General features: G+C 42.9%; 1 protein-coding gene across 3 annotated transcripts; it reads left to right on the top strand.

Moving 5' to 3' along the window:
- Positions 1 to 108: 108 nt before the first annotated feature.
- On the top strand, positions 109 to 12,182 carry LOC111964121 (V-type proton ATPase 116 kDa subunit a 2). Of its 3 annotated transcripts, none has more exons than XM_023987857.2 (20): positions 109 to 325; positions 1,782 to 1,860; positions 2,291 to 2,391; positions 2,746 to 2,883; positions 3,474 to 3,568; positions 3,668 to 3,794; positions 3,903 to 3,985; positions 4,118 to 4,211; positions 4,375 to 4,587; positions 4,955 to 5,105; positions 7,008 to 7,147; positions 7,264 to 7,421; positions 8,652 to 8,742; positions 9,197 to 9,315; positions 9,445 to 9,655; positions 9,802 to 9,921; positions 10,017 to 10,151; positions 10,248 to 10,365; positions 10,494 to 10,665; positions 10,903 to 12,182. In XM_023987857.2, exons 2-20 carry the CDS (start codon positions 1,845 to 1,847, stop codon positions 11,003 to 11,005), a joined length of 2,385 nt encoding a protein of 794 aa, XP_023843625.1. In that variant the 5' UTR covers positions 109 to 325; positions 1,782 to 1,844; the 3' UTR covers positions 11,006 to 12,182. The 3 variants fall into 3 exon arrangements, with proteins under 3 accessions (XP_023843625.1, XP_023843624.1, XP_023843623.1); XM_023987856.1 differs by lacking the exon at positions 109 to 325 and adding an exon at positions 332 to 835 and having other exon boundaries at positions 10,017 to 10,136; XM_023987855.1 differs by lacking the exon at positions 109 to 325 and adding an exon at positions 332 to 835.
- Positions 12,183 to 27,974: the final 15,792 nt, after the last annotated feature.

The following is a 27,974-nucleotide window of genomic DNA, read 5'->3' as shown; positions in this document are numbered from 1 at the left end:
CTACCTTTATACACTTGTAAGAATAACTTTTAAAACTAACGCCCTATGTAAAATCTAAAGATCAGTGTTGAAAGAAAAATATCTGGCAACCAGGCGCAATCTGTCGCTATAGGTGGCCGATGTACTGGGATCAAGGCTGTATTTATATTTACCCACAGTTTAACTTGTACTTTTTATTTATATGTATAATTTTTGGATATTATCTTATGGCACGACTGATTTTATATATATATATATATTATTTTTGTTTTGCATAATGAGCAGTCTTGCCCAGCATTGCGACGGGGATAGAGTTGACTCGTTGTGATAGCGACAGCTATTAAAGGTACAGGATGACGCGTAGTATGTGGCTCGCTCGATAAAATAGGTGCAAAGCGATAGAAGGGTTAGGGTGGGTTATTGTGTATTCTTTGTATAGTGTATTCATAATTTAGGGGATCTAAGGACTCGAGCGCTATTATCGATTAAATAACTAAGACGGCTACTGTCACCAGGCAGAGTAATTTAGCAAAATTGAGAGAGCTCATACTCGATACGATGTATTAATTTTCGGRAACGTTATTGCGAAACGTGGCAYAGTAGAAACCKACAGAGTTGTGTTGTCGCTTTGTTATGATTTATTGAACGCAAGCAACTAGGCAACTGCTACAGTTCACGTAGTGTAAATTAATAGGCCTAGGCCGGAGATTTCGTCAGCAAGGTGCCGGTGGCAGATAAGATGGGCTCGGTGTTCCGAAGTGAGGAGATGTGTTTGGTGCAGTTGTTTCTGCAGTCCGGTTCTGCATACGATTGCATAAGTGAGCTGGGAGAAATGGGTCTGGTCGAGTTTCGAGATGTAAGTAGTTGTCAGTTGTCAACATAATTGACAACTGACAGGCACTGAGCAGGCCTAACTGATATACACTTGTGCTGGTATTATTGCATTGCAAGTCTGTACATAGGCTCGACAGACACCTGTCAGTTGTCAATTATGTCTGGACCAAACGTTTTCTCTGTGTGTCTGTCTGTCTACCTCTCTGTCTGTTTGTCTGTCAGTCTGCATCTATGTGTGTGTTACAAGACTGCCAGTGCACCGTCCTTAATCCTAAATGTGCCTGCCTATCATCATTCATCCTACATGTGTCTGTCTATCATCATTCATCCTACATGTGTCTGTCTATCATCATTCATCCTACTTGTGTCTGTCTATCATCATTCATCCTACTTGTGTCTGTCTATCATCATTCATCCTACATGTGTCTGTCTATCATCATTCTTCCTACATATGTCTGTCTATCATCATTCATCCTACTTGTGCCTGTCTATCATCATTCAACCTACATGTGTCTGTCTATCATCATTAATCATAAGTGTGTCTATCAGTCCAGTTAATGTGATACTTATTGACCAATTACTTGTCAAAGAAGTAGCACAAGCTGATTAAGCACACCATTAAAAGCCTAATTGGATCACATATCGTTGTTCCCCCTATTCTGTGATTGACTGGTAGTATTGATGGAGGTCTCAATGCAGCTGTGTGGTCTGACTAGATTCGGGGGCTCCAAAAACATCTTACCCAGGTACCATGGTCACATGGTTTGTTTAGTCTAATTGAACTGACCTGGCCTAAATTTTAAAAGCAATGGATTTCGATCTTTCAAAATTAAATGTTGATATTTGAGTGATACATTCTGCAGAATAGWAAATAATGGACTGGAAAGGCATCTTTTTGATGAATTCCATGGTGTGAGCATTGGTCCACCTGGCACTGTCACCTAACCACTGTGCTCCTCTGGTTTCAGCTCAACCCCAGTGTCAACTCGTTCCAGCGCCGTTTCGTCAGCGAAATCAAGAGATGCGAGGAGATGGAGAGAATTCTGGGTGAGGTCATTGAGATGGACACTAAAGCAGGACWACTACCACCATACATTTGATTTACTGGTGGGGTTTGATCAGGCTCTGGTCTACTCTACAGAATGACAGATTGCTTTTGGTAACAGCCATGCAGTCGGATTGAATTACAAGTCATGCTAAATATAGTGATGACAACAGCAGGAGAATGTATTATCAGCTAATGATATATATTYTTTGCTGTGAAAGACTAGCTTTGTGCTAGATATAGATCTCAGTTATTCCTCCACAAATATTTTTAGCAAGGCCTCTTTATGTTTTGATCAAACGTGTCTGGGTTTTCTAAATGTGGATGTTTCAACAGATTCCCATAATGATTGTGTGTTCTTATGTGCTCAGTCAGTGTTTGTTTAACTGATTAAACAATAACTATTTTTTCACCTTTTTTTTCTTTGGACAGGGTACCTTTTGAGGGAAATCCGAAAGGCAAATATTGCCGTGCCAGAAGATGACGAAATCTGTCCAGTCGCCCCTCCCCCCAAACATGTCCTTGAGATCATGGTAGGTCTGAGATGCTGTTTGTCATGTAAAAACAAGTGAGTGATGTGGTTGATGGGCACTGCCATTGAGTGCACTGTATTTAGGTTGAATCGCTGAGTTGGTAAATGTTTCAAGATAGTATTGAGCAGGGTTTAGGGTATTGATTTTGTGTTAATAATGGTTGAGGGGAACTGATTCCCATATGATTGCTGTGGTCAAGGGGAGTTGACCGTGTGTGGTCTCTCTGCTGTGGTCAAGGGGAGTTGACCGTGTGTGGTCTCTCTGCTGTGGTCAAGGGGAGTTGACCGTGTGTGGTCTCTCTGCTGTGGTTAAGGGGAGTTGACTGTGTATGGTCTGTCTGCTGTGGTCCCCCAGGAGCAGCTCCAGAGGCTGGAGGTGGAGCTTAGTGAGGTGGCCAGGAACAAAGAGAAGCTGCAGCGGAATCTTCTGGAGCTGACTGAGTACACACACATGCTGAGGATCACGCGCACCTTCGTACACAGCCGCTCCCGGGTTAGTGCCAGGTTATCATGTCTATTTACACCATACACTCTACTATTACATGACCTCGCCTCATAACTACCTCATGCCATTTAAGTAACGCATACTCTTATCAGACTCACCCTTTGCTCTATTGCCCTCCCAGACGCATTTGTTTGTTGACAGTGACACCATATTTTGGCTCTTGCTGTCCTCTCCATGTGAGTTCCCATAACCTGGAATAAGACAGGGTGAAGCAGAGACCGTTCTGACATGATACGGTCACACCACGCGCATGAATGTCACCTGACTTTGAACAATGAACACAATATGTCATTTGGTCATGTGATTCCACAGCCTATGATGCATGGTTTTTAGCTTGCAGATTATAGGCTACACTTGACAATAGGTGTAGCAATGAAGTTCAACCATTATGTAATAACTTTGCAAGTACAGATTTACAAACTATCTATAAACTAGTAAATTAACATTTAATAACTACTTAAATACCATTTTATTTAATCATTACCAATTTTTTAAAGAATTACCAATGTGTTTAATTAAATCTAGGCTACTGGTGTTTGTGTGTTGATAATGCTAACCTGGCCTTTCCTTGTATGCAGCATGAGGCCCTTGGCCCCCAGTATGAAGAGTTCCAATCCATTGAGTCAGACTCTGCAGGCTGCACTGGTATGCAGAGACTGGGAGCCAAGCTGGGGTGAGTTTAACAGAGAAATAGACACTCACATTATGTGTAGCTAATCACATTCAGAATCAGCTTGAGTTCTGAATAGTAAAGTCTTCCTCTTGGCTGTAGGTTCGTGTCAGGTCTAATCCACCGGGTGAAGGTGGAGGCCTTTGAGCGCATGTTGTGGAGGGTGTGTAAGGGTTACACTATCCTCAGCTATGCAGAGCTGGGCGAGAGCCTCGCTGACCTGGACACGGTGAGTAGAAATAGATAGATTCCTCAAATCCGTATTGCTATGTCCACCATATCAATTAATGTCATAATAAGAGGAATACTATACATGTCATGTGTGTGTCCCTTTCAGGGTGAGATCAGCACAAATGTGGTGTTCCTCATCTCATTCTGGGGTGACCAGATTGGACAGAAGGTCCAGAAGATCTGTGATTGGTAAGTGTACTTTTGCCTTCACAAAACAGACAAAATCATCCATTATCAGCATCAGATCTGCATCATTTGACAAGCCTGTCTGTCATTGATCTGTATCAGGCCACAATTATATTTTTTATTATTTTCTTCCAGTTACCACTGTCACCTTTACCCCCACCCTGAGAACGACGAGGAGAGGGCAGATGTGATGGACAGCCTAAGGACACGCATCCAGGACTTAAACAATGTATGTATATGTCTCTGTTTTTTTATGTCTATGTCATGTTGAGGCAAAGCCCAAACAAAGTATGACAGAGGATGGCTAGATGATTTGCATTAACACTAGTAATAAGACTACATGCAAATGCTTGAACGTGCAACATCTTGTAAATGTCCCCTGGCTTCACCAGGTGCTCCACCGCACYGAGGAGTACCTGAGGCAGGTGCTGCAGAAGGCCTCAGAGTCAGCCTTCACCTGGGTAGTGCAGGTGAAGAAGATGAAGGCTATCTACCACATCCTCAACCTGTGTAGCTTTGACGTCACCAACAAGTGTCTCATAGCTGAGGTGTGGTGCCCTGTCAATGACCTGACCAACCTGCGGGGGGCGTTGGAGGAAGGCTCGGTGAGTGAGGCTGTTGAGGATGCTGTAGTCCTACAGATACGCACGTCGACATTTATTGGGATGAGTCTTGTCCTGATCGATTTCCACTAGATTGGCCATTTTGTAAAAATTCATGAAAACAAACATTTGCTTTTTGGTCTTAATTTAAAGTTACGGTTAGGCATTAGGGTTAGCAGTGTGGTTAAGGTTAGGGTTAGGTTTAAAATCAGATTTTATGACTGTGGCTGTGCCAGATAGTCACCACTCTGCAGAGCTGCCTCCAGTACGTGAGTCATTCCAATAAATGYTAACCTGCTACAGATACAGTTTGTTTAGTCAAATCTGGCAGTAGTGTATAAATGTAATACATGGATTTTTCCCTTATCAGAGAAAAGGTGACGCCACTGTACCATCCTTTGTAAACCGAATCCCAAGCAACGACACTCCGCCTACGCTCTTGAGAACAAACAAGTTCACCTCTGGCTTTCAGAGTATCGTAGAGGCTTATGGGGTTGGAGACTACAGGGAGGTTAGTCCAGGTGAGTACAAATACAGTTCACAGACAGACCTACAGGTAAGCTAGTTTGGAACACTTCAGACACAATATTTAGGCAAGCTCAGCTGAGCACTTTTATTATTTTTTATTTTATTTAACCTTTATTTAACCAGGAAGGGCTCATTGAGATTTAAAATCTCTTTTTCAAGAGCGTCCTAGCCAAGATAGGCAGCACCAAGTCATTACAAAAATTACAGACAGACAACATGAAAAACTACAAGTAATCTAGTAAAAACCATTGAATTCACAAGAGTATAACAAAATCAAAAACAGCAAATTAAAAACATTGACAGGTCAGGGAATCAGCCTCAAAATCCTTCATCAGTGATTTAAAAACACCAATCGGGACAAGTTCTTCCAGTTTAAAATTATTTTGTAAGGTGTTCCAAGACGATGGCGCAGAGTACATAAAAGACCTTTTACCAAATTCAGTTTGGACATTTGGAACAGTTAGCAGGATAAAGTCYAGCGAAYGAAGAGAGTACCCACCACATTTCTGAACAATAAAAATGCCCAAATAAAAAGGTAGTAAACCCAAAATGACTTTGTAAATAAAAGTATACCAGTGACTGAGCCTATGAGTGACTAGAGAAGGCCAGCCAACCCTGGTATACAAAGTGCAGTGGTGCGTAAGGGTTTTGCAGTTTAAAATAAATCTCAAAGTGCCATGGTAAAGWATGTCAATTGATCTCAAACACTGAGCGGAAGCATTCATATATAAAATATCCCCATAGTCTAGTAAAGGCATAAATGTAGTTGATACTAGCCTCCTTCTGGCTTCAAAAGAAAAACAGGCCTTATTCCTAAAATAAAATCCCAATTTCAGCTTCAATTTTTTTGTAAGTTGTTGAATATGCAATTTAAAAGAGAGGCCGTCATCAATTAGAATTCCAAGATATTTATATGAGGTTACAACCTCAATCTCCTTGCCCTGACAGGTAGTAATAGGTGAAAGGTTCAGAGGTCTATTTCTTGCATTAGAAAACACCATTAGTTTAGTTTTGTCAGTATTGAGGATAAGCTTCAATTGACACAAGGTATGTTGAACAGTATAAAAAGCAGTTTGCAAGTTCTGGAAAGCTTTTGTAAGAGACGAGGCACAACAGTAAATAACAGTATCATCAGCATAAAAATGAAGTTGTGCATTTTGAACATTTTTGTCTAAATCATTTATATAAATAGTGAATAAGAGAGGACCAAGTACAGAGCCTTGGGGCACACCATTAAGGACAGACAATTTAACAGACATAAGCCCATCAAATTGAGTGCACTGAGTTCTATCAGAYAGATAGTTAGCAAACCATGCAACTGCATGCTCCGAAAGAMCTACACTCAACAATCTCTGCCTKAGTATAGCATGATCAACTGTATCAAAAGCCTTAGAGAGATCAATAAAAAGTGAGACACAGTGCTGTTTTTTGTCAAGGGCTTCAGTGATATAATTTAAAACCTTCATGGCTGCTGTAATTGTGCTATGCTTCTTCCTGAAGCCCGATTGGTACATTGATAAAATAGAGTTAGTAAATAAAAACTCTTTTAGCTGTTCACTTACAAGGGTTTCAAATATTTTCACCAGGGGTGACAGCTTTGAGATTGGCCTATAATTATTTAAAAGAGTTGGATCTCCCCCTTTTAAAAGTGGTAGGACAAATGCTGATTTCCAGATCTTTGGAATTTCATTACATTCCAGGGTTAGATTGAACAGATATGTAAGTGGTTCAGCTATGAAATCAGCTTCCAGATTTAAAAAGCATGGATCAAAAAGTACGAAGTACGACTAACCACTTCATGTAATGCAGACAGGTCAGGTTGAGCAAAGTTACATAGGACTGAATGAAGGCCAGCAAAGTTGTCCATGCTGATCATGTTTATCTCTGATTGGCAGCCCCCTACACCATCATTACGTTCCCGTTCTTGTTTGCGGTCATGTTTGGGGACCTTGGTCACGGCATGGTCATGGCATGCTTTGCCCTGTGGATGGTGCTGACAGAGAAGAGCCACAAGCGCAAGCGCTCTGATAATGAGGTAAGAACGTTTAAAGAGAAATTTCTATCACATTCGACTGCGTTTTTGTGGTCATCTTGATTTTGCTGCATAAATTGATAGATTTCCATTAATATTGGTTTCTGTGTTGTCCTCAGATCTGGACAATGTTCTTCGAGGGACGTTATATCATACTAATGATGGGCCTTTTCTCTGTGTACACGGGGCTGATCTACAATGACTGCTTCTCCAAGTCACTCAACATATTTGGCTCAGGCTGGAGTGTTAGGGCTATGTTCACAGATCAGCAGTGGACGTGAGTCTAAACTAACACACAAAAACATGCACAAGCACAGTACGCACGTACATTTTTGTCAATGTACGMTACCGTTCAAAAATKTGGGGTCACTTAGAAATGTCCTTGTTTTTGAAAGAAAACCACAAAACTGGCCTTTAGACTAGTTGAGTATTGTCACGACTTCCACTGAAGTCGGTTCCTCTCCTTGTTCGGACGGCGTTCGGTGGTCGGCGTCGCCGGTCTTCTAGCCATCGTCGATCCACTTTCCACTTGTTTTCCTACACACCTGGTTTTCATTTCCCTCATTAATTGTTGTCTATTTAACCCTCTGTTCCCCCCATGTCTTTGTGAGGAATTGTTTGTTGTAAGTGCTTGTGCACATGTTTACTGGTGCGCGACGGGTTTTGTACCCATGTTTGTTATTCTTTATGCCGTTGGTTTTGCAATTAAACTGCTCCGGCTATTACCTAGTTCTGCTCTCCTGCGTCTGACTTCCCTGCCACCAGTTACGCACCCCTTACAAGTATCTGGAGCATCAGCATTTGTGGGTTAGATTACAGGCTCAAAATGGCTAGAAACAAAGAACTTTCTTCTGAAACTCGTCAGTCTATTCTTGTTCTGAGAAATTAAGGCTATTCCATTGCCAAGAAACTGAAGATCTCGTACAACACTGTGTACTACTCCCTTCACAGAACAGAGCAAACTGGCTCTAACCAGAATAGAAAGAGGAGTGGGAGGCCCCAGTGCACAACTGAGCAAGAGGACAAGTACATTAGAGGGTCTAGTTTGAGAAAAATACGCCTCACAAGTCCTCAACAGGCAGGTTAATTAAATAGTACCCACAAAACASCAGTCTCAACGTCAAAAGTGAAGAGGCGATTCAGGGATGCTGGCATTCTAGGCAGAGTTGCAAAGAAAAAGAACACCGACACTGGAACTCTGCCTAGAAGGCCAGCATCCCGGAGTCGCCTCTTCGCTGTTGAGACTGGTAGATATTCCTTAATTATTTATTTTTTATCCGTTGCCAGCTACAATAGTMATTTACAATATTAACAATGTCTACACTGTATTTCTGATCAATCTGATGTTATTTTAATGGACCCCCMAAAAAACTGTGCTTTTCTTTCAAAAACAAGGACATTTCTAAGTGACCGCAAACCTTTGAACGGTAGTGTACCTGTAAATGTGTAGTTTCATTTAGCAGTAACTGGCTGAGGTTATTGTACTCATCTTCACCTTTTATTCCAGAAATGAAACACTCCAAACAAATACTTTGCTCATCCTTGATCCTAATGTCAGTGGTGTCTTCGTTGGACCATACCCTTTTGGCATTGATCCTGTGAGTATACATGCACAGACACAAATAAATAGTTTAATGCTACACACAATTATACTCTTCCTTGTGCCTTTCACTGATCTCAAATATCCAGATTGCAACGAAGACGCAGGGAGTCAGGAAGCAGGTGCAGTCTGTGAGTTTAATACGAATGAACATAAAGTGAATACACAAACAAGCGTAGCATCTGAACATGAACACATAAACAATAYCACCTGATGGGTAACAACAACAGAATGCTAAATAAATCAGGGAAGTGATGATGTCCAGGTGTGCCTAAAGATGAGGCGCAGGTGTGCGTAAGGATGGTTGCCAGGTGATGTAATGATGTGTTGCCAGGACCGGTGGTTAGTAGACCGGCGACGTTGAGTGCGGAGGGGGGAGGGGGGTAGACGTGACACAGGTATTGATATTGTCTGATGTTATGTTCATGTTATGCTTTGTATCACACCTACAGATATGGAACATGGCAGTGAATCGCCTGTCCTTCCTGAACTCCTACAAGATGAAGATGTCTGTCATCATAGGGGTCATGCACATGAGCTTTGGGGTGGTGCTCAGTGTTTTCAACCATCTGTGAGTGACCAGTTAGTGGATCCTAACAGTAGTTACTACTGTGGAATACAAAACATCAGAAAGAGTTCCTCTACATTTATATAAATTCGTTCTTCCCCTTCCCTTCCCTCTTCTCTTCCATTTATACAGGCACTTCAAACAGAGGTTCAACATCTACCTGCTGTTCCTCCCTGAGTTGCTGTTCCTGCTGTGTCTCTTTGGCTACCTGGTCTTCATGATCATCTACAAGTGGCTGGCGTTTGGTGCACGTGACTCCCGCCTGGCCCCCAGCATCCTCATCCACTTCATCAACATGTTCCTAATGCAGGGAGGGGACAACACCCCTCTCTACCCCGGACAGGTGGGTGTTAGTGACGGAGTCATGATTCAGAGTGTCCCCCCTGACTCTGGGTTTTCTCAGCATGTCTATCTGAATCTCTGAATGTCTCTTTTGACCATCTCTGTACATGTGGCTCTGTGTTTGACCCTGTGTATTTTGCTCCACAGACTGKGCTGCAGGTCTTCCTGGTGGTGGTGGCTCTGCTGTGTGTGCCTGTGCTGCTGATAGGAAAACCTGTCTACCTCTACTGGCTGCACCGTGGAGGGAAGAGCCTGCGATTGCGCAGGGTGAGTATGGTGGAAAGAGTCGTGTCATGAGTTTGTTACCCATGTGTTTTTAGTGAATAATATATGTGCATTTTAATGTCTTGTCTGTATTTTAGGGTTATGAGAGAGTTCGGCGTGTGAGTGAGGATGATATGTCCCAAGCACCAGCTTACGCTGATGATGAGGAAGAGGGATTTGATGACCTCATGACCAGCAGGGACACCCAGCCKAAGGAGGTCAAAACCGCAACTGTACATACATCTCATATAAATATTTGAGTAAGAGCAGTTGGATTTCAGTCATCACTGTTGCCTTTCTATCTAGTCAATGTGTTGTACATCTTTCAGTTTGACTTTGGGGATGTGTTCCTGCACCAGGCCATCCACACCATAGAGTATTGCCTGGGCTGCATCTCCAACACGGCGTCTTACCTACGTCTCTGGGCCCTCAGTTTGGCCCATGCTCGTAAGGATCGTACTCACTACACCTTTAAAAGGCCACAGGGGGGCAATTACTATCAATTACTGTCTCCRTGTTCAGATATTGATTCATAAATCTCCCTCTTACTGTGTGTCCATCTATGTGTTTGTCAGAGCTTTCCGAGGTGCTGTGGGCCATGGTGATGCGTCTGGGCCTCAGGATGACCTCCAGACTGGGGGTGCTGTTTCTGGTACCAGTGTTCAGCCTGTTCGCTGTGCTCACTGTGTCCATCCTGCTGGTCATGGAAGGGCTCTCCGCCTTCCTCCATGCCCTCCGGCTGCACTGGTGAGTCTATCTTTATACTTAACCAAATGATGCCTTACTGAATGACTCATTCTGTCAGTCAATCAATCACTCTCTGTTAATCACTCATCCACTCTCACATACTCTCTCATTCCCCAGTGGTCACCTACTCGGTATACTTTTTTTCATCTTTAACTCTCTTCTAATTATTCACTCAGTCATTTATTCATGCATGCATTCATACTGGTTATTTACATATGTGAATGCTCTCCTTTGTAGGGTGGAGTTCCAGAATAAGTTCTATCATGGGACGGGTATCAAGTTTGCCCCCTTCGACTTCTCTGCCCTGCCCTCAGTCTTTGAGCAGGACGGTTTACTGTGACCAGCAACAACCAGATTCACTGGAATTGAATTGGAAAACATGTACCAGGAAGGATGCTCTGAGTTAGAGCAAGATGGCATACTGATGATGAGGAGAAACTGCAGAGCAGTGGTGGGATGACTTGTAGCAAAGTCTTTCAGCATATGACTTTTGACACTATTGGCTGCACTGACTTCCTTACATCATCATTGCGTCCATATCCAGCTAACCTCAATTCAGTGGGATTCAAAAACTTTCATCTAGGTCTGTTGATATGTACTTTGTAATATTCTGGATGAATTGATGCATCTCATATAGTGGTCACTTTAAGTCAATTTGGTGGCTTTGAGCATTTTATTTGCTTTTTGTAGAAAATTATTATTATWATTTTTTWAAGTTAATTTATTACTTGATTCATATTCATCCGAGGCAACTTTAAAGTACAGAAGAAGAAAAAATATAGAGATTCAAAACATAAAGGACTGGAGGTCTTATCAAATATCCTGATTTCTAGTGCCATAACAATTTCTTCCCGATAATGACAAATGTGAATGCCATGGCTGCTAATTGTGCAGTTTTTCACAGTGCTTATCCACATGAATACAACTCTGAAGAAATAGTATTGTCTAATGAATTGTAAACTTGTAGAACATATGTTCCTCTGGTTTTGCCATTATACACTCCTTGTGGCATTTCGGGGAGGATAAAAGATGACAGATCAATTACGAATTTTTGCAGAGGACATTGCCACAGAGCACTTTTCAAAGAACAATGCAGAAATGATTGTACAATAAAAGTCAGCATTTTCACTGATAACTATTACTCTGACGATGCCAAATGTTAGGAGATACTTACACCAAGACAAATTGCACAGGCTTGAAATATTTGTTTAAATGTTGGTGGTTAAGGACATCCACTGAAGTTGACTTGAAGCTCAAATTATAATTTTTGTAGACATTAATTGGACTCTGACCATGGACTGTTGATCCGTCTGGATTGTGTCTGTAGTGAAGGGAGGTGCAATTTATTTGCTAGTTGGTAAATGGATTACTGGTATCATCATGATTCATGTCATTTAGCTACATGTATTTATTTATGTCTTTTTAAGAAGCTAGGATCTTAATCCTTTTTTAGAACTAGTTTTTGGATGTGATGCACAAATGCCAGCAAATAAAGAGTCAATGTTCAATACCATGAATACAGACTAATCAATGACATTTTCTAGATCTTGTAAATATATCTAATTTAATATGCCATGAATACAATAGGTATTCCAGGTAGTTGACTTACAAGTTCCTGTGTGGATTAAAGTTTTCTTCAGATTGATGCCATGTCCATTCACACTTTTACTGAAGTATTTCAGAGAGGAAGAGGCGAAGCGAGAACTTTTACTCAGCTCAAAATCTGCCCACGAAAATAAGCCTACAAAATTAGGCATTTTTGTATGGAGGTCAATGATAGTGTCAAATTTGGTCAACAAAAAATATAATTGCCAATTTGCCATGTGAGGGTTATTTGATTGAATATACGTTTTGTAATGGTTTGGATGTTAGGAATGCACTGATATAAATGGACGCATGTGGCATTTCTTAACTTTGAAAAAAAAAAAACTTAATATCATATTAATATTAATGCCTGTTGGCATAGAGCTAGATAGAAGATTCATCATGGATATAACCCATTTTAGCATGAACATTGCCATTGAGGGCTTCCGCCATTTTAAAGTAGTCAACTGAGTGAGGATTCCTATGAGTTGGGAGAAATCAGCCAATGAAGAAGAAAATGTATTACTTTAAAATAAAGATAGCTTCAATGGTGCTGCCCATGCTGTCACAGACAGCATAATGGCACAGATACAAAGATGAGTCCTCTATCTCTATGGCCTGTTGTTCACATTYGTATCTGCCCTCTCATTGGCTAGAATGGTCCCACCTAATCTTACATMTTTGAGGACATCTATTTCCATTGTTGGAGCAGTCACTTGACTATCTTGTCAATATAATAGACTACCTTTGACTGTGTCCAGTCCTCAGGGTTTTGACTAGTTACCACAGCCACAAAGTGAAAATTGGCTATATCGTAAAAATTCATGAAAACAGGTTAGGATTGAGGTTAGGATTAGGTTTAAAATCAGATTTTAATAAAATGAATGGTAGTAGAAGCATCAGTGTGTAGGAGGGAGATTCTTAGACATGAGAAGTGTGCAGGCGGACATGAGACAAAGGAGTGTATAGTATTGATGGAAGAAGTTGTGTGTATAAACTGTAGGGGTACCCATGGTACTGGAGATCAGAGGTGTCTGGTGAGAGAAAGGCAGGTTGAGGGTGCCAGGATCACAGTAGTGCAGAAGGTGTAGAGGAAGAGTAGTAGAGGAAGATGGGGCCCAGGGTGAGGGATTCTAAGAAGATCCTTGTGAGTAGGCCAAGTCCAATAGAGAGGGATGGGAATAATGTCTTTCAGGAAGGTTGTTTTTTTGTCGTTCATGGCCATGGTCGTCAATTGTACAGCAGAAATGGAATGTAAATCACAGAGGATAGATGTTGTGGTGGCAGCTGCAGAGAAGTACTTGGGTGTACGATATTTTACTGCAGAAGCGTTACAAGATGTTTTGAACTATAGTGTTTAGTCCTCCCAGGCTGCTGGCCTGGAGTAGGATCAGATAGAGCCAAAGTAGTGGAATAGTGGTGAGGTTGTAATGGGTGCAGTGTTAGTTGGTAGGGCAAAATATATACAGTACCAGTCAAAAGTTTGGACACACCTACTCATTCCAGGGTTTTTATTTTATTTTACTATTTTCTCATTGTAGAATAATAGTGAAGACATCAAAACTATGAAATAACACATATGGAATCATGTAGTAACCAAAAAAGTGCTAAACAAAAACAAAAAAATATATATTTCAGATTCTTCAAAGTTGCCACCCTTTGCCTTGATGACAGCTTTGCACACTCTTGGAATTCTCTCAACCAGCTTAATTTCTTTCCTTCTTAATGCGTTTGAGCCAAATTGTTGTGTTGTGACAAGGTAGGGGTGGTATACAGAAGATAGCTCTATTTGGTAAAAGACCAAGTCCATATTATGGCAAGAACAGCTCAAATAAGCAAAGAGAGACGAGAGTCCATCATTACTTTAAGTCAATACAGAAATTTTCAAGAATTTCAAGTGCAGTAGCAAAAACCATCAAGCGCTATGATGAAACTGGCTCTCATGAGGAACGCCACAGGAAAGGAAGACCCAGAGTTATCCTGCAGAGGATAAGTTCATTAGAATTACCAGCCTCAGAAATGGCAGCCCAAATAAATGCTTCACAGAGTTCAAGTAACAGGCACATCGCAACATCAACTGTTCAGAGGAGACTGTGTGAATCAGGCCATCAGGACAACGCTGGGCCAAATGTGCGCCGCCCTATAGGACTCCCAATCAGGGACTGTAGTGACGCCTCTCGCCTCTTGCATTGAGAAGCAGTGCCTTAGACCGCTGCACCACTCGGCAGCACTTGCAGCAATTCATGGTCGAATTGCTGCAAAGAAACCACTACTAAAGGACACCAATAAGAAGAGACTTTCTTGGGCCAAGAAACACGAGCAATGGACATTGGATCGGTGGAAATCTGTCCTTTGGTCTGATGAGTCCAAATTTGAGATTTTTGGTTACAACCACCGTGTCTTTGTAAGACGCAGAGTAGGTGGACGGATGATCTCTGCATGTGTGGTTCCCACCGTGAAGCATGGAGGAGGTGTGATGGTGTGGGGGTGCWTTGCTGGGGACACTGTCTGTGATTTATTTAGAATTCTAGGCACATTTAACCAGCATGGCTAACACAGCATTCTGCAGTGATACGCCATCCCATCTGGTTTGCGCTTATTGGGACTATCATTTGGTTTTCAACAGGACAATGACCCAACACACCTCCAGGCTGTGTACGGGCTATTTGACCAAAAAGGAGACTGATGGAGTGCTGCATCAGATGACCTGGCCTCCACAATCACCAGACCTCCACCCAATCGAGATGGTTTGTGATAAGGTAGACCGCAGAGTGAAGGAAAAGCAGCCAACAAGTGCTCAGCATATGTGGGAACTCCTTCAAGACTTTTGGAAAAGCATTACAGGTGAAGCTGGTTGAGAGAATGCCATGAGTGTGCATAAGCTGTCATCAAGGCAAAGGGTGGCTACTTTGAAGAATAAAAAATATATTTTGATTTGTTTAACACTTTTTGGGTTACTACATGATTCCATGTGTGTTATTTCATAGTTTTGATGTCTTCACTATCATTCTACAATGTAGAAAATAGTGTAAATAAAGAAAAACCCTTGAATGAGTAGGTATCCAAACTTTTGGCTGGTACTGTATTTATATTTTTTTCACAATTGTAATGAATTCATACTACAGAATAGTAGGCTGAAACACAACCAATACAATAGGTGGCGGCATGCACCTATAACATTTGTTTGCGGACCACCATAATATCAAAGAAGAAGAAGAAGAAATGGTAGAAATGGGAAGGGTTATTACTTTATGGCTGTGGTAACTAGTGACGACAGGTTAGGGGTTTGATGAGCGCAGCACAGAGTGGGTTCAGGAGAGGGATGTCTGCCATGGATGCCCTGGTGACAGTTAGTACAGAGATAGCCAAGGCCCTGATAATAAAAGAGGTGATGAGTGTTGTGTATTTTGACATTGAGAAAGCTTACGATACCATGTGGAGGGAAGGGTTGTTGATCAAGTTGCGTACATTGGAGGACATCTGTATAACTGGATCATGAACTTCGATCGAGTCATATGGGTGAGGGTGGGGTCAGAATTGTCARTGCGGTTTGAAGTGGACAATGTTACTCCTCAGGGAAGTGTGGTTAATCAGGTCTTGTTCATCCTGATGATAGATGACATGTTTAAAGAGGTGGAACAGAGAGTGTGTGTGGCCTTGTATGCTGATGATAGGGCTGTATGGAAGAGAGGTGGGAATGTGAAATATGTGATGAGGAAGATGCAAGTTGTGGGAGTTGTGGAAGATTGGTCTCTAACATGGGGGTTTAGGATGTCTGTGGCCAAGTCCTGCGTTATGGTGTTTTCTAGGAGGAAGGTTGAAAATGTTAGGCTGCAAATATACGGTCAGGATATAGGCAGGGTGTCTGAGTTTAAGTATTTAGGTATGTGGTTTGATGAGAGGATTACATGGAAGAGACATGTTGAGCATATTGAAATTAAGTGTAGGAAGGTGCTGAACCTCATGAAGACACTGGCAGATATGATCGGGGGTCGGATAGACTAACACTGTTGTATATGTATCAGGCATTGATCAGGTCATTTTTGGATTATGGGTGCTTTGTATATGGATCGGCAGCCGAAGCGGTACTACAGCGCCTAGATAGGATACAGTCAAGGGCCCTGAGATTGTGTTTGGGTGCCTTCAGGACAACGCCTGTTGAGGCATTGCAGGTGGATAGTGAGGAACTGCCACTGAGGATAAGGCAGGACAAACTTGCATTAGCGTACTGGGCAAGGTTGAAAGGGAGTTCAGAAGGACATCCTGCGGTCACGGCAACTGGGGAATGCTGGGAGCGAGGAGGGGGTAAGCATAGGGCATACAGGTGGACAATCGGGCAGAAGGTGGTAGAATATATATATAGTGAAGACAAAAATTACTGTTTTTCTGATCCACACCCCTACCTTTTATTTTGGATGGAAATGGTGATCTGATAGAAATTAAAGAGCTGGTGTGCCTGAATGAATGGTGTGCCTGAATGAAAAGTCTGCCTTGGACCTCAATCCGTCACGCCCTGATCTGTTTCACCTGTCCTTGTGATTGTCTCCACCCCCTCCAGGTGTCTCTTATTTTCCCCAGTATATTTATCCGTGTGTTACTGTCTCTCTGTGCTATTTTGTCTTGTATGTTCAAGTCAACCAGTGTGTTTTTCCCGTGCGCCTGCTTTTTCTATTCTCTTTTTGCTAGTCCTCCCGGTTTTGACCCTTGCCTGTTTCTGGACACTGTACTCGCCTGCCTGACCATTCTGCCTGCCTTGACCTTGAGCCTGCCTGCCACTCTGTACCTCCTGGACTGGGAACTGGTTTTGACCTTTTGCCTGTCCACGACCGTTCTGTTGCCTACCCTTTTGGATTGTAATAAATATCAAAGACTCAAACCATCTGCCTCCTCTGTCTGCATCTGGGTCTCGCCTTGTGCCCTTATACAATCTGGCATCCAGTAAGATAGGATGAATCGACAGTATTTAAAWATATATATATATATTTCCCCTTTATTTAACCAGGTAAGCTAGTTGAGAACAAGTTCTCGTTTACAACTGCGACCTGGCCAAGATAAAGCAAAGCAGTGTGACACAAACAACACAGAGTTACACATGGAATAAACAAGCGTACAGTCAATAACACAGTAGAAAAAAATAAAGTCTATATACAGTGTGTGCAAATGGCGTGAGGAGGTAAGGCAATAAATTGTCCATAGTAGCGAAGTAATTACAATTTAGCAGATTAACACTGGATTGATAGATGAGCAGATGATGATGTGCAAGTAGTGATACTGGTGTGCAGAAAGGTAAATAAAAACAATATGGTGATGAGGTAGGTAGATTGGGTGGGCTATTTACAGATGGACTATGTACAGAAGCAGCAATAGGTTAGCTGCTCAGATAGCTGATGTTTAAAGTTAGTGAGGGAAATATAAGTCTCCAGCTTCAGCGATTTTTGCAATTCGTTCCAGTCACTGGCAGCAGAGAACTGGAAGGAAAGGCGGCCAAAGGGGGTGTTGGCTTTGGGGATGACCAGTGAGATATACCTGCTGGAGTGCGTGCTACGGGTGGGTGTTGTTATCTTGACCAGTGAGCTGAGATAAGGCGGGGCTTTACCTAGCATAGACTTATAGATGACCCTGAGCCAGTGGGTCTGGCGACGAATATGTAGCGAGGGCCAGCCAACAAGAGCATACATGTCGCAGTGGTAGGTGGTATAAGGGGCTTTGGTAACAAAACGGATGGCACTGTGATAGACTGCATCCAGTTTGCTGAGTAGAGTATTGGAAGCTATTTTGTAGATGACATTGCTGAATTCGAGGATAGGTAGGATAGTCAGTTTTACTAGGGTAAGTTGGGCTGCRTGAGTGAAGGAGGCTTTGTTGCGAAATAGAAAGACGATTCTAGATTTGATTTTGGATTGGAGATGTTTAATATGAGTCTGGAAGGAGAGTTTACAGTCTAGCCAGACACCTAGGTATTTGTAGTTGTCCACATATTCTAGGTCAGAACCGTCCAGAGTAGTGATGCTAGTCGGGCAGGCGGGTGCGGGCAGCGAACGGTTGAAAAGCATGCATTTGGTTTTACTAGCGTTTAAGAGTCGTTGGAGGCCACGGAAGGAGTGTTGTATGGCATTGAAGCTCGTTTGGAGGTTAGTTAACACAGTGTCCAAAGAAGGGCCAGATGTATACAGAATGGTGTCGTCTGCATAGTTGTGGATCAGAGAATCACCAGCAGCAAGAGCAACATCATTGATATATAAAGAGAAAAGAGTCGGCCCGGGAATTGAACCCTGTGGCACCCCCATAGAGACTGCCAGAGGTCCGGACAACAGGCCCTCCGATTTGACACACTGAACTCTGTCTGCGAAGTAGTTGGTGAACCAGGCAAGGCAGTCATTAGAGAAACCAAGGCTATTGAGTCTGCCGATAAGAATACAGGGATTGACAGAGTCGAAAGCCTTGGCCAGGTCGATGAAGACGGCTGCACAGTACTGTCTTTAAACGGTGGCGGTTATGATATCGTTTAGGACCTTGAGCGTGGCTGAGGTGCACCCGTGACCGGCTCGGAAACCGGATTGCACAGTGGAGAAGGTACGGTGGGATTCGAAATGGTCAGTGATCTGTTCGTTAACTTGGCTTTCGAAGACTTTAGAAAGGCAGCGCAGGATGGATATAGGTCTATAACAGTTTGGGTCTAGAGTGTCACCCCCTTTGAAGAGGGGGATGACTGCGGCAGATTTCCAATTTTTAGGGATCTCGGACGATACGAAAGAGAGGTTGAACAGACTGGTAATAAGGGTTGCAACAATGGTGGTGGATCATTTTAGAAGGAGAGGGTCCAGATTGTCTAGCCCAGCTGATTTGTACAGGGCCAGGTTTTGCAGCTCTTTCAGAACATCTGCAATCTGGATTTGGGTGAGGAGAAGCTGGGGAGGCTCGGGCAAGTAGCTGCGGGGGGTGCGGAGCTGTTGGCCGGGGTTGCGGTAGCCAGGAGGAAAGCATGGCCAGCCGTAGAGAAATGCTTATTGAAATTTTCGATTATCATGGATTTATCGGTGGTGACCGTGTTACCTAGCCTAGGTGCTCTTGTTCTCCATGGACTTTGCAGTAGAGAGTGATCATTACCTCATAGTATGCACAGTAGGCTGGAGGGAGGAGGAGGTGTCAGTGGATGGAATAGGCAGGTGGGCGTTTGGAAGGGCAAAGTGGGATCCGTTTCAGGAGCTGAGGGAGCAGGTGATGGCTCGGGTGGATATGAGAGGGGATGTGGACAGTATGAATAACTGGGTGAGAACAGCTTTAGTGGGGCAGCTACTGAGTCTATTGTTATAACTTTAATGGCTTACAGAGTTAATGTTTAAAGTTAATTAATCTTTACAGTTATTTACATAAGYAATTGTATTAGAATTCGTGTGTTGGAGATTGAGAGAACTACATACATATTTCTGTTGTATTGGTTAGTATTGGATTACGCTATTGACTTTAAGTTCCAGAATGCCTTGCGAAAGGAGGTAGCGAGAGAGAGCGCACCATTTATGTACAAGTGASAAGTGATTATCCTGACTTTCGCTAGCAACTTTCTTTTATTGTTTTGTAGAATCTAAAATTGTTAAATGTAACGTGAACAAGTAGTATTACTAAAAGAAGCTTTCATTTCAAACCCGACGTCCCGAGTCATTACTCTGAAGATAATTATTCTACATTTTGGTGCCGAAACCCGGGACAAGTATGAGCTGCAACGAAGATCATTGGGATGAAGCGGCTGAAATTGCTGAGGAGGAACGTCGGCATGCAGCAGAAAGAATGAGACGAAMGCGGGGTACCATACGAGGTGCCACAACACGGATTTTGAATCAGATTGACGTGGAAATAACCCAGTCAAATTCGGATACCGATCACTTGAGTACATTGTTGGAATTGCTGTCGGCTAAGGAGGACAGTTTGCTTTTACTTGATCATGGAATTGAACAGTTAACGCTTTTGGACGGATTGGAGGCTGAGATTACATGCACGGAGGATTACAAAGAGCGCGTTATCATGCTGAAGAGCCGTGCACAAAGAGTGATAAAGAAAAAACAGGACCTCAATCCACTACCAGCACGGGTGCACGCTAACTCAAACAGATCACAGAGACAATCAGTAAGGMTAMCRAMGTTGATTATTGAGAAATTCTATGGAGATGTCAGTATGTGGCAGGAGTTTTGGAGYCAGTATGAGACYGCTATTCACAAMAATGATTYACTGTGTAATRAARAGAAGTTTACCTWTCTGAAAACATATCTCACTGGACCAGCTGCAAAGGCAGTAGCAGGACTGATGTTAACAGACAGTAACTATGATGTTGCAATCGCTCTGCTCAAGAGCAGATTTGGAAGGAAAGATYTTGTGATTAGTGCTCACATGTCAAAGCTGCTGAATCTCACTCCTGTGAAGAAATCCTCTGATCTAAATGCATTGAGGCAGCTATATGATGAATCTGAAATTCAGATTAGGATCTTGGAATCACTGGGTGTAGTGTCCGAAACCTATGGAAGCCTACTRTGCCCAATCTTACTGCAGATGATTCCAGAGGACATATCTCTTGACTATAGTCGTCAGAGGGGAGTAGATGATGAATGGAAAGTGCCTGAGATTGTCAGTTTCCTACAGAAGGAGGTTCAGAGCAGGGAGAGAGCACTACAAATGACAAGATCATGCAACCAACAGAAAGAGAGCAAACCATGGAACCGGTCATGCTCCTCCAATGAAATGAAAACAAAAATACCCAACATGCCATCTGCTGCGGCACTGCACACAGCCAGCCAGAAGGAACAAAACTGTCTATTCTGTGACAGTGCAGACCACAAATCAGAAAACTGCTCTGACCACAATATTGCTACACGCAAAGAGAAACTAAAGAAAATCGGAAGATGCTTTGTATGTGTAACGGATGTGAAATGGCTAGCTAGTTAGCGGTGGTCCGCGCTAATAGCGTTTCAATCGGTTACGTCACTCGCTTTGAGACCCTGAAGTAGTGGTTCCCCTTGCTCTGCAAGAGCCGCGGCTTTTGTGGAGCGATGGGTAACGATGCTTCGTGGGTGACTGTTGTTGATGTGTGCAGAAGGTCCCTGGTTCGCGCCCGTGTCGGGGCGAGGGGACGGTCTAAAGTTATACTGTTACATATGTTTAGGACAGAAACGCATAGCAAAATTCTGTAAAGTCAAAGATGTGTCATGTGCAACATGTGGAAGCAGACATCACATTGCTGTGTGTACCGGAAAGAGGAGTGAGGTGCAATCCCCTACTGTTTCTGCAGATGCTGTTTTTCCTCAGTTATCCCCCATTCAGTGAAGATGAAACCAGAYGGACAGAACACTGTGTTGCTACAAACGGCAAAGGCATGGGTAGAAGGCCCATCGGGCAGGAAGATAGCTCGTTGCTTACTAGATGGAGGCAGTCAGAGAAGCTTTGTACATGAAAACCTTGTGAAGGGCTTGAAGCTTCCAGTAATCAGACAAGAGGCACTCACTCTTCACACGTTTGGCTCCTCTGCTCCAGCAACGTCCCAACGCAACAGAATGAAAGTCATCTTGGAGAATGTCTGGGACAAACAGCAGAGAATAGAGATGGAGGCAATTGAAAAAGTGTGCACAGCTGTGATGAAGGTTCCTGGTGAACAGATTCAACATGAGCTCAAAAGAAAGGGACTGCAGCTCGCAGACTTTCCAGGAGATGACAATGATCCTGAACTCTCTGTCCTGATAGGAGCAGACTACTACTGGCAGATAGTATCAAGCAGAGTGGAGTGACTGACGGAGACGCTGGTTGCTTTAGAGAGCACCTTTGGATGGTCGGTGCAGGGACCAGTGTCCATGTCAAGTGTCACTGAGGCAACATGCATGTTCATCCTACTTGATGAAGACACACTAGTCTCCAAACAACTGCATGCATTCTGGGAACTTGAGTCTCTGGGTATTATAAGCAAGAAAACACAGAACCCAGAGGAAAACGAGGCTCTACGGAGGTTCGAGAAAACAACTACCTTCAAAGATGGACGATACCATGTGGAGTTGCCATGGAAACGAGAAATGCCAAAACTCCAAGACAACTATAGAATCGCCAAGAAACGGTTTRAAGGTCTGAAGAAGGATGTGACGTTGTACAGCAGATACAATGAAGTAGTAGAGGACTACTTACAACAGGATATGGCAGAGGACGTGCCCAAAGACAACGCATCAAGGGCAGACAACGTAAAATACTACTTACCTYACCATGCAGTACTCCGAGAAGATAAGGTGACGACAAAACTGAGAGTGGTATTTGATGCCTCGTCCCATGAAGATGGCTGTCCATCCCTCAATGACTGTCTACTCACAGGACCGAACCTGAATCCGGATCTGCTCAGCGTTCTGATAAGGTTCAGACTAGAGGTCGACCGATTATGATTTTTCAACACCGATACCGATTATTGGAGGACAAAAAAAGCCGATACCGATTAATCGGCCGATTTATAAAAAATAAAATGTTTTATATATATATATATATCATACACACACACATTTTTGTAATAATGACAATTGCAACAATACTGAATGAACAATGAACACTTATTTTAACTTAATATAATACATAAATACACACACACACACAGCTCTGAAGTGACAATGATACTGAAGAGTCTGCTTAGGAGACAAATACTCTCAACTGTTTGAATAAAAATTGAGTTTAAGTTACCTGKGATGAATGAAAACAAAAACTGTCATTTCTATATGCAGGAAATCCTATTTTAATAATGGGCATGGTAAGAATTGACGACCAAAGTGCGAGTCATAATTCCCATGACACCTTCTAGCAAAATCTGAAAAGCGGTTCCTTCATTTATTCCATAGGATATTTTTAGATTCACTTAAAATAAGGTCTGTGTTTTGTGTATGCTTACACCACCTTGCCAATTTTATAACTGTAGATATCCATAGGACAAGGTAACTATGATCAATATTGGCTAAATATAAGCGAAGATCATTTTTTTTGTAGGGTGGATTTATGAAAATATGTTGACAAACGTTACCTTATCCTAGTGAGATTTGCACGGGTATCAAAACGTCGAGGCGGTTTAAGCCTGCACGAAACACAGACCTTATTTGAAGTAGATCAAGACATTCTCTATGGAAGACATGAACGGTAAAATAACGAAGGAACCCCTTTCAAGTTCAGCCGCAAGTTATTACAGGAATTATAACGCGTCGACTATTTCTCTCTAAACCATATACCTTTGACTAATCCGGAAACTGTTAGGATTTATGTTTATGCATAATAGCCTGTTAGCATATTGGTTGAAGAGGAATATTGTTTTGTTACACACATGTACGCACACCCCGCTCTGTATAGTGTGTGTAGGTGTAAGGACTGACCAACACAGGCCATAAAAGTTGTGGACAGTCTGGAGAGGGGAAGGGTGCAGCTCTAGACCAACCAAGAGGTTAGAATACTGGACAATACCATATTAGGAACTGTTTTAGTGTAGAATCGACAGACCCAAGACGGAGCTAATCTACCCAGCAACCAGAGGAACAAAGGAACGCGCCAAGGGGCCAGCAAAGGGGGGCAGAGTCTAAACCAAGCCCAGCCTCTACTGTGATAGGCTAACAGACGCGTTGAAACGACGTCATCACGGTATAAGAACAGCTGTTTACGTACTTCTTGCCAGTTCCCTGTTCATCCTGCGCGGTGAAACAGCGAACCCGTATATACGAAAATTGCATTTGCCATTCATTGTTTGCGGTAATTAAACATAATTAAAGAAAGTTAACAGACCTTGCTTTTTATGTATCCTGACACCGGATGTGTTACACGCAGCGTTCACAAAACTATCACCTCGAAAACAAAACATTTATTCCGTTCCGTATTTTATCTAACGGGTGGCATCCATGAGTCTAAATATTCCTGTTACATTGCACAACCTTCAATGTTATGTCATAATTACGTACAATTCTGGCAAATTAGTTCGCTAAGAACCAGGCGGCCCAAACTGTTGCATATACCCTGACTCTGGCCGTGCACATGACGCAAGAGAAATGACACAATTTCACCTGGTTAATATTTGCCTGCTAACCTGGATTTCTTTTAGCTAAATATGCAGGTTTAAAAATATATACTTGTGTATTGATTTAAAAAAGGCATTGATGTTTATGGTTAAGTACACATTGGAGCAATGACAGTCATTGATTGATTGTTTTTTATAAGATAAGTTTAATGCTAGCTAGCTGCTCGCGGCACAGGCAGGCTCCTCGTGGAGTGCAATGTAATGGTGTTAGAGCATTGGACTAGTTAACTGTAAGGTTGCAAGTTGGATCCCCCGAGCTGACAAGGTAAAAAATCTGTCGTTCTGCCTCGTTCCTAGCCCGTCATTGAAAATAAGAATGTGTTCTTAACTGACTTGCCTAGTTAAATAAAGATTAAATAAAGGTGTAAAAAAATACAATAAAAAAATCGGCAAATCGGTGCCCAAAAATACCGATTTTCCGAATGTTAGGAAAACTTGAAATCGGTCGACCTCTAGTTCAGACTACATGAGATCGCATTCATGGCAGACATCAAGAAGGCTTTCCTGCAGATATCCCTAGCAGAGAGAGACAGAGAAGCCGTGAGATTCCTATGGCTCACAGKCCCACCAAGGGGAGAAAATGAAGAGGAGCTGCGTGTGCTGAGGATGAAGAGTGGTATTTGGAGCTTCCCCAAGTCCATTCTTCCTGGCAGCTACAATCAGGAAGCACCTGAAACAATATGAAACAGAACAACCAGAAGTTGTGGAGATATTGAGAGTCACTCTATGTAGATGACTTCATTGCAGTTCACACAATGTTGAAGAGGCTTACCTTGTGACAACAACTGCAAAGCGAATGCTGTCGATTACAGGCATGGACCTCTGCAAGTGAATTACCAACTCTCCTGAACTGAAAACAAAATTGGAGGAGAGTACGACAACTGACCAACCGTTGATGCTAGAAACACAAGGAGTAGTGCTGAAGGTTTTAGGTTTAGTATGGAGACCAGGAACAGATGACTTTGTGTTTGACCTCAGGCCGCTACTGAGCATTCTAAAGAAAAACACAAAGAGAAGTGTTCTGCAGTCGTCTGCACGTATCTTCGACCTTCTTGGTTTCCTTGACCCCCTTCACCATCAGGATCAAGTGCATGTTCCAGGAAATGTGGGAGAGGGGACTCAGCTGGGACTAAAAATTACCACCTGATCTGACACGAGAATGGCAACAGGGGTGTTCAGAACTAACCCAGTTACACCAACTCGCCATACCAAGGTGGTACAGAACAGACATGCGGCCACAGAACAGCCACACCCTGAAACTACACGTGTTCTGTGACGCAAGTGAAAGGGCTTACGGTGCAGTAGCTTACTTGCAAGGTGAATCGGGAACAACGACAAGTCTAGTCGCATCCAAGTCCAGGGTAGCCCCACTTAAGAAAATTACGCTGCCACGCCTGGAGCTCATGGGAGCTGTGATTGGAGCGAGACTAGCAAACAACCTGATGACCACACTGAAAATGGAAGAAAAACAGATCAAAATGTGTACAGACTCGATGATCGTGCTGCATTGGATTTGCAGCTCAGCTCAGAAATGGAAACAGTTTGTCGCGAACAGAGTGACTGAGATCCAGTCCTTGACCAATCCAGAGTCATGGTCACATATTGAAGGGAAAACTAATCCAGCCGACCTCCCTACAAGAGGACAAACTGTTCGAAACTTGACACAGAGCGAGCTATGGTGGAATGGACCCAGAATTCTGACATCACCCAATCAGTCCAGACTGATAAGGTTCCAGAAGAGGTAAATACAGAACTCAAGTCCAGTCGCCAGGTTACTGTACAACTCGCAGCAAACAGCACAGACGGCRCTGAACCTGTGTTGGAGCTTGAAAGGTACAGCAAACTGAAAAGAGTGTTCAGAGTCACCGCCTGGATAAAGAGATTCTAGCCAATACTCGTACAAACATAAAGATGCAAGGTGAACTGACTGCTTAGGAACTGTTCGATGCAGAAAAGTACTGGATCAAGGTAACGCAACAACAGAGTTTCGGACAGGAGATCAAACTACTGAAGGCAGGAAAAGGCCTAACCAATGACTGTAAAATCAGAGAACAGAAACCGTTCTTGGACGAACACGAACTACTCAGTGTAGGAGGAAGACTGCAACAGTCCAACTTCACATTCAGAGAGCAGAACCCATGGCTTTTGCCCAACAAGTACAGATACTCAGAAATGCTGATACAGTACCACCATGAGAAGGTGATGCATTCCGGAGCAAGAGAGACTCTAGTACAAATCAGAGAGTGATACTGGATCCTGCGTGCTAGGCAGCTAGTCAAGAGCACAGTGACAAGATGTATAGTGTGCAAGAGATTCAAGGCAAGGGCCGGACAGCAGGTCACCGAGCCTTTACCAAGGCTCGGTGACCTTACCTATCCAGGTGTGGATTTTGCAGGACCGCTCTACGTGAAAGAAAATGGTTCTGTGAAGAAGTCACCAGAGCAGTGCATTTTGAACTAGTCTCAGATCAGTCAACAGAGACATTCCTGTTAGCTCTAAAAAGATGAATCTCAAGGAGAGGACTATGCAAGGTAATCTACTCAGACAATGCAAAAACGTTCAAGAGAGCTGATCAGGACTTGAAAGAGCTGTGGAAGGCAATCGAAGAGCCCCAACTCTTGGCGTTCTTCTCAGAAAGGGGCATCACCTGGAGGTTTATCGCTGAGCGAGCAGCCTGGTGGGGCGGATTCTGGGAAAGACTCGTCAGGTCAGTGAAAACATGCCTGAGAAAGGTTCTTGGGAGAGCTTCACTCAACTTTGATGAGATATGCACAGTCCTGACAGATGTTGAAGCTAGCTAAATTCTAGGCTTCTGACCTTCGTGCACAATGAAGTGGATGAACCACAACCCCGGAYCCCAGCACACTTCCTGGTGGGTAAAAGACTAACTTCTTTGCCGCCAAAGCSAGTTAGGTCATGTTCAGTTCATACTGCGTCAGGAACTTTGTTGAGGAGACCTGTTCAGTTGATATACTGCTTTGAGATTTAGATGAACACAGTTGTTCATCGGGGGGAGGATGTTGTAACTTTAATGGGTTACAGAGTTAAGGTTTACAGTTAATTAATTGAGCTGTATCTAAAGATATTTTCTTTACAGTTATTTACATAAGTAATTGTATTAGAATTAGTGTGTTGGAGATTGAGAGAAACTACATACATATTTCTGTTGTATTTAATTACGCTATTGACTGCAAGTTCCAGAATGCCTTGCGAAAGGAGGTAGAGAGAGAGAGAGAACGTGCCAGTTATGTACAAGCGACAAGTGATTATCCTGACTTTCGCTAGCAACTTTCTTTTATTGTTTTGTAGAATCTAAAGTTGTTAAATGTAACGTGAACAAGTAGTATTACTAAAAGATGCTTTCATTTCAAACCCGACGTCCCGAGTCATTACTTTGAAGATAGTTATTCTATAGCTATACCTAAGTTCAGGGAGGAGGAGGAAGGAAGCTGTCCCGTGTGGGGCAATGGTGAGGAGTAGGAACAGGGCATTTAGAGTACTGAAAAGGACGCATAACTTCCAACTGATTCAGTATAAGCAGTTCCAGGCCCTGGTGAGGAGAACTATCCGTCAGGCAAAGAGGTCATGTTGTTGTCGGTTCTGTGACACCATTGGAAGGCGACACCTGTGGGAGAAGTGTGGGGGAAGATTAAGAGGTCAA

The sequence above is a fragment of the Salvelinus sp. IW2-2015 genome, linkage group LG5 (genome assembly GCF_002910315.2).
Source record: "Salvelinus sp. IW2-2015 linkage group LG5, ASM291031v2, whole genome shotgun sequence".
In the NCBI taxonomy this organism is placed as follows: Eukaryota; Metazoa; Chordata; class Actinopteri; order Salmoniformes; family Salmonidae; genus Salvelinus; species Salvelinus sp. IW2-2015.
Note: the sequence above shows the minus strand (reverse complement) of the source record. Positions and strands in the feature narration are given on the sequence as shown.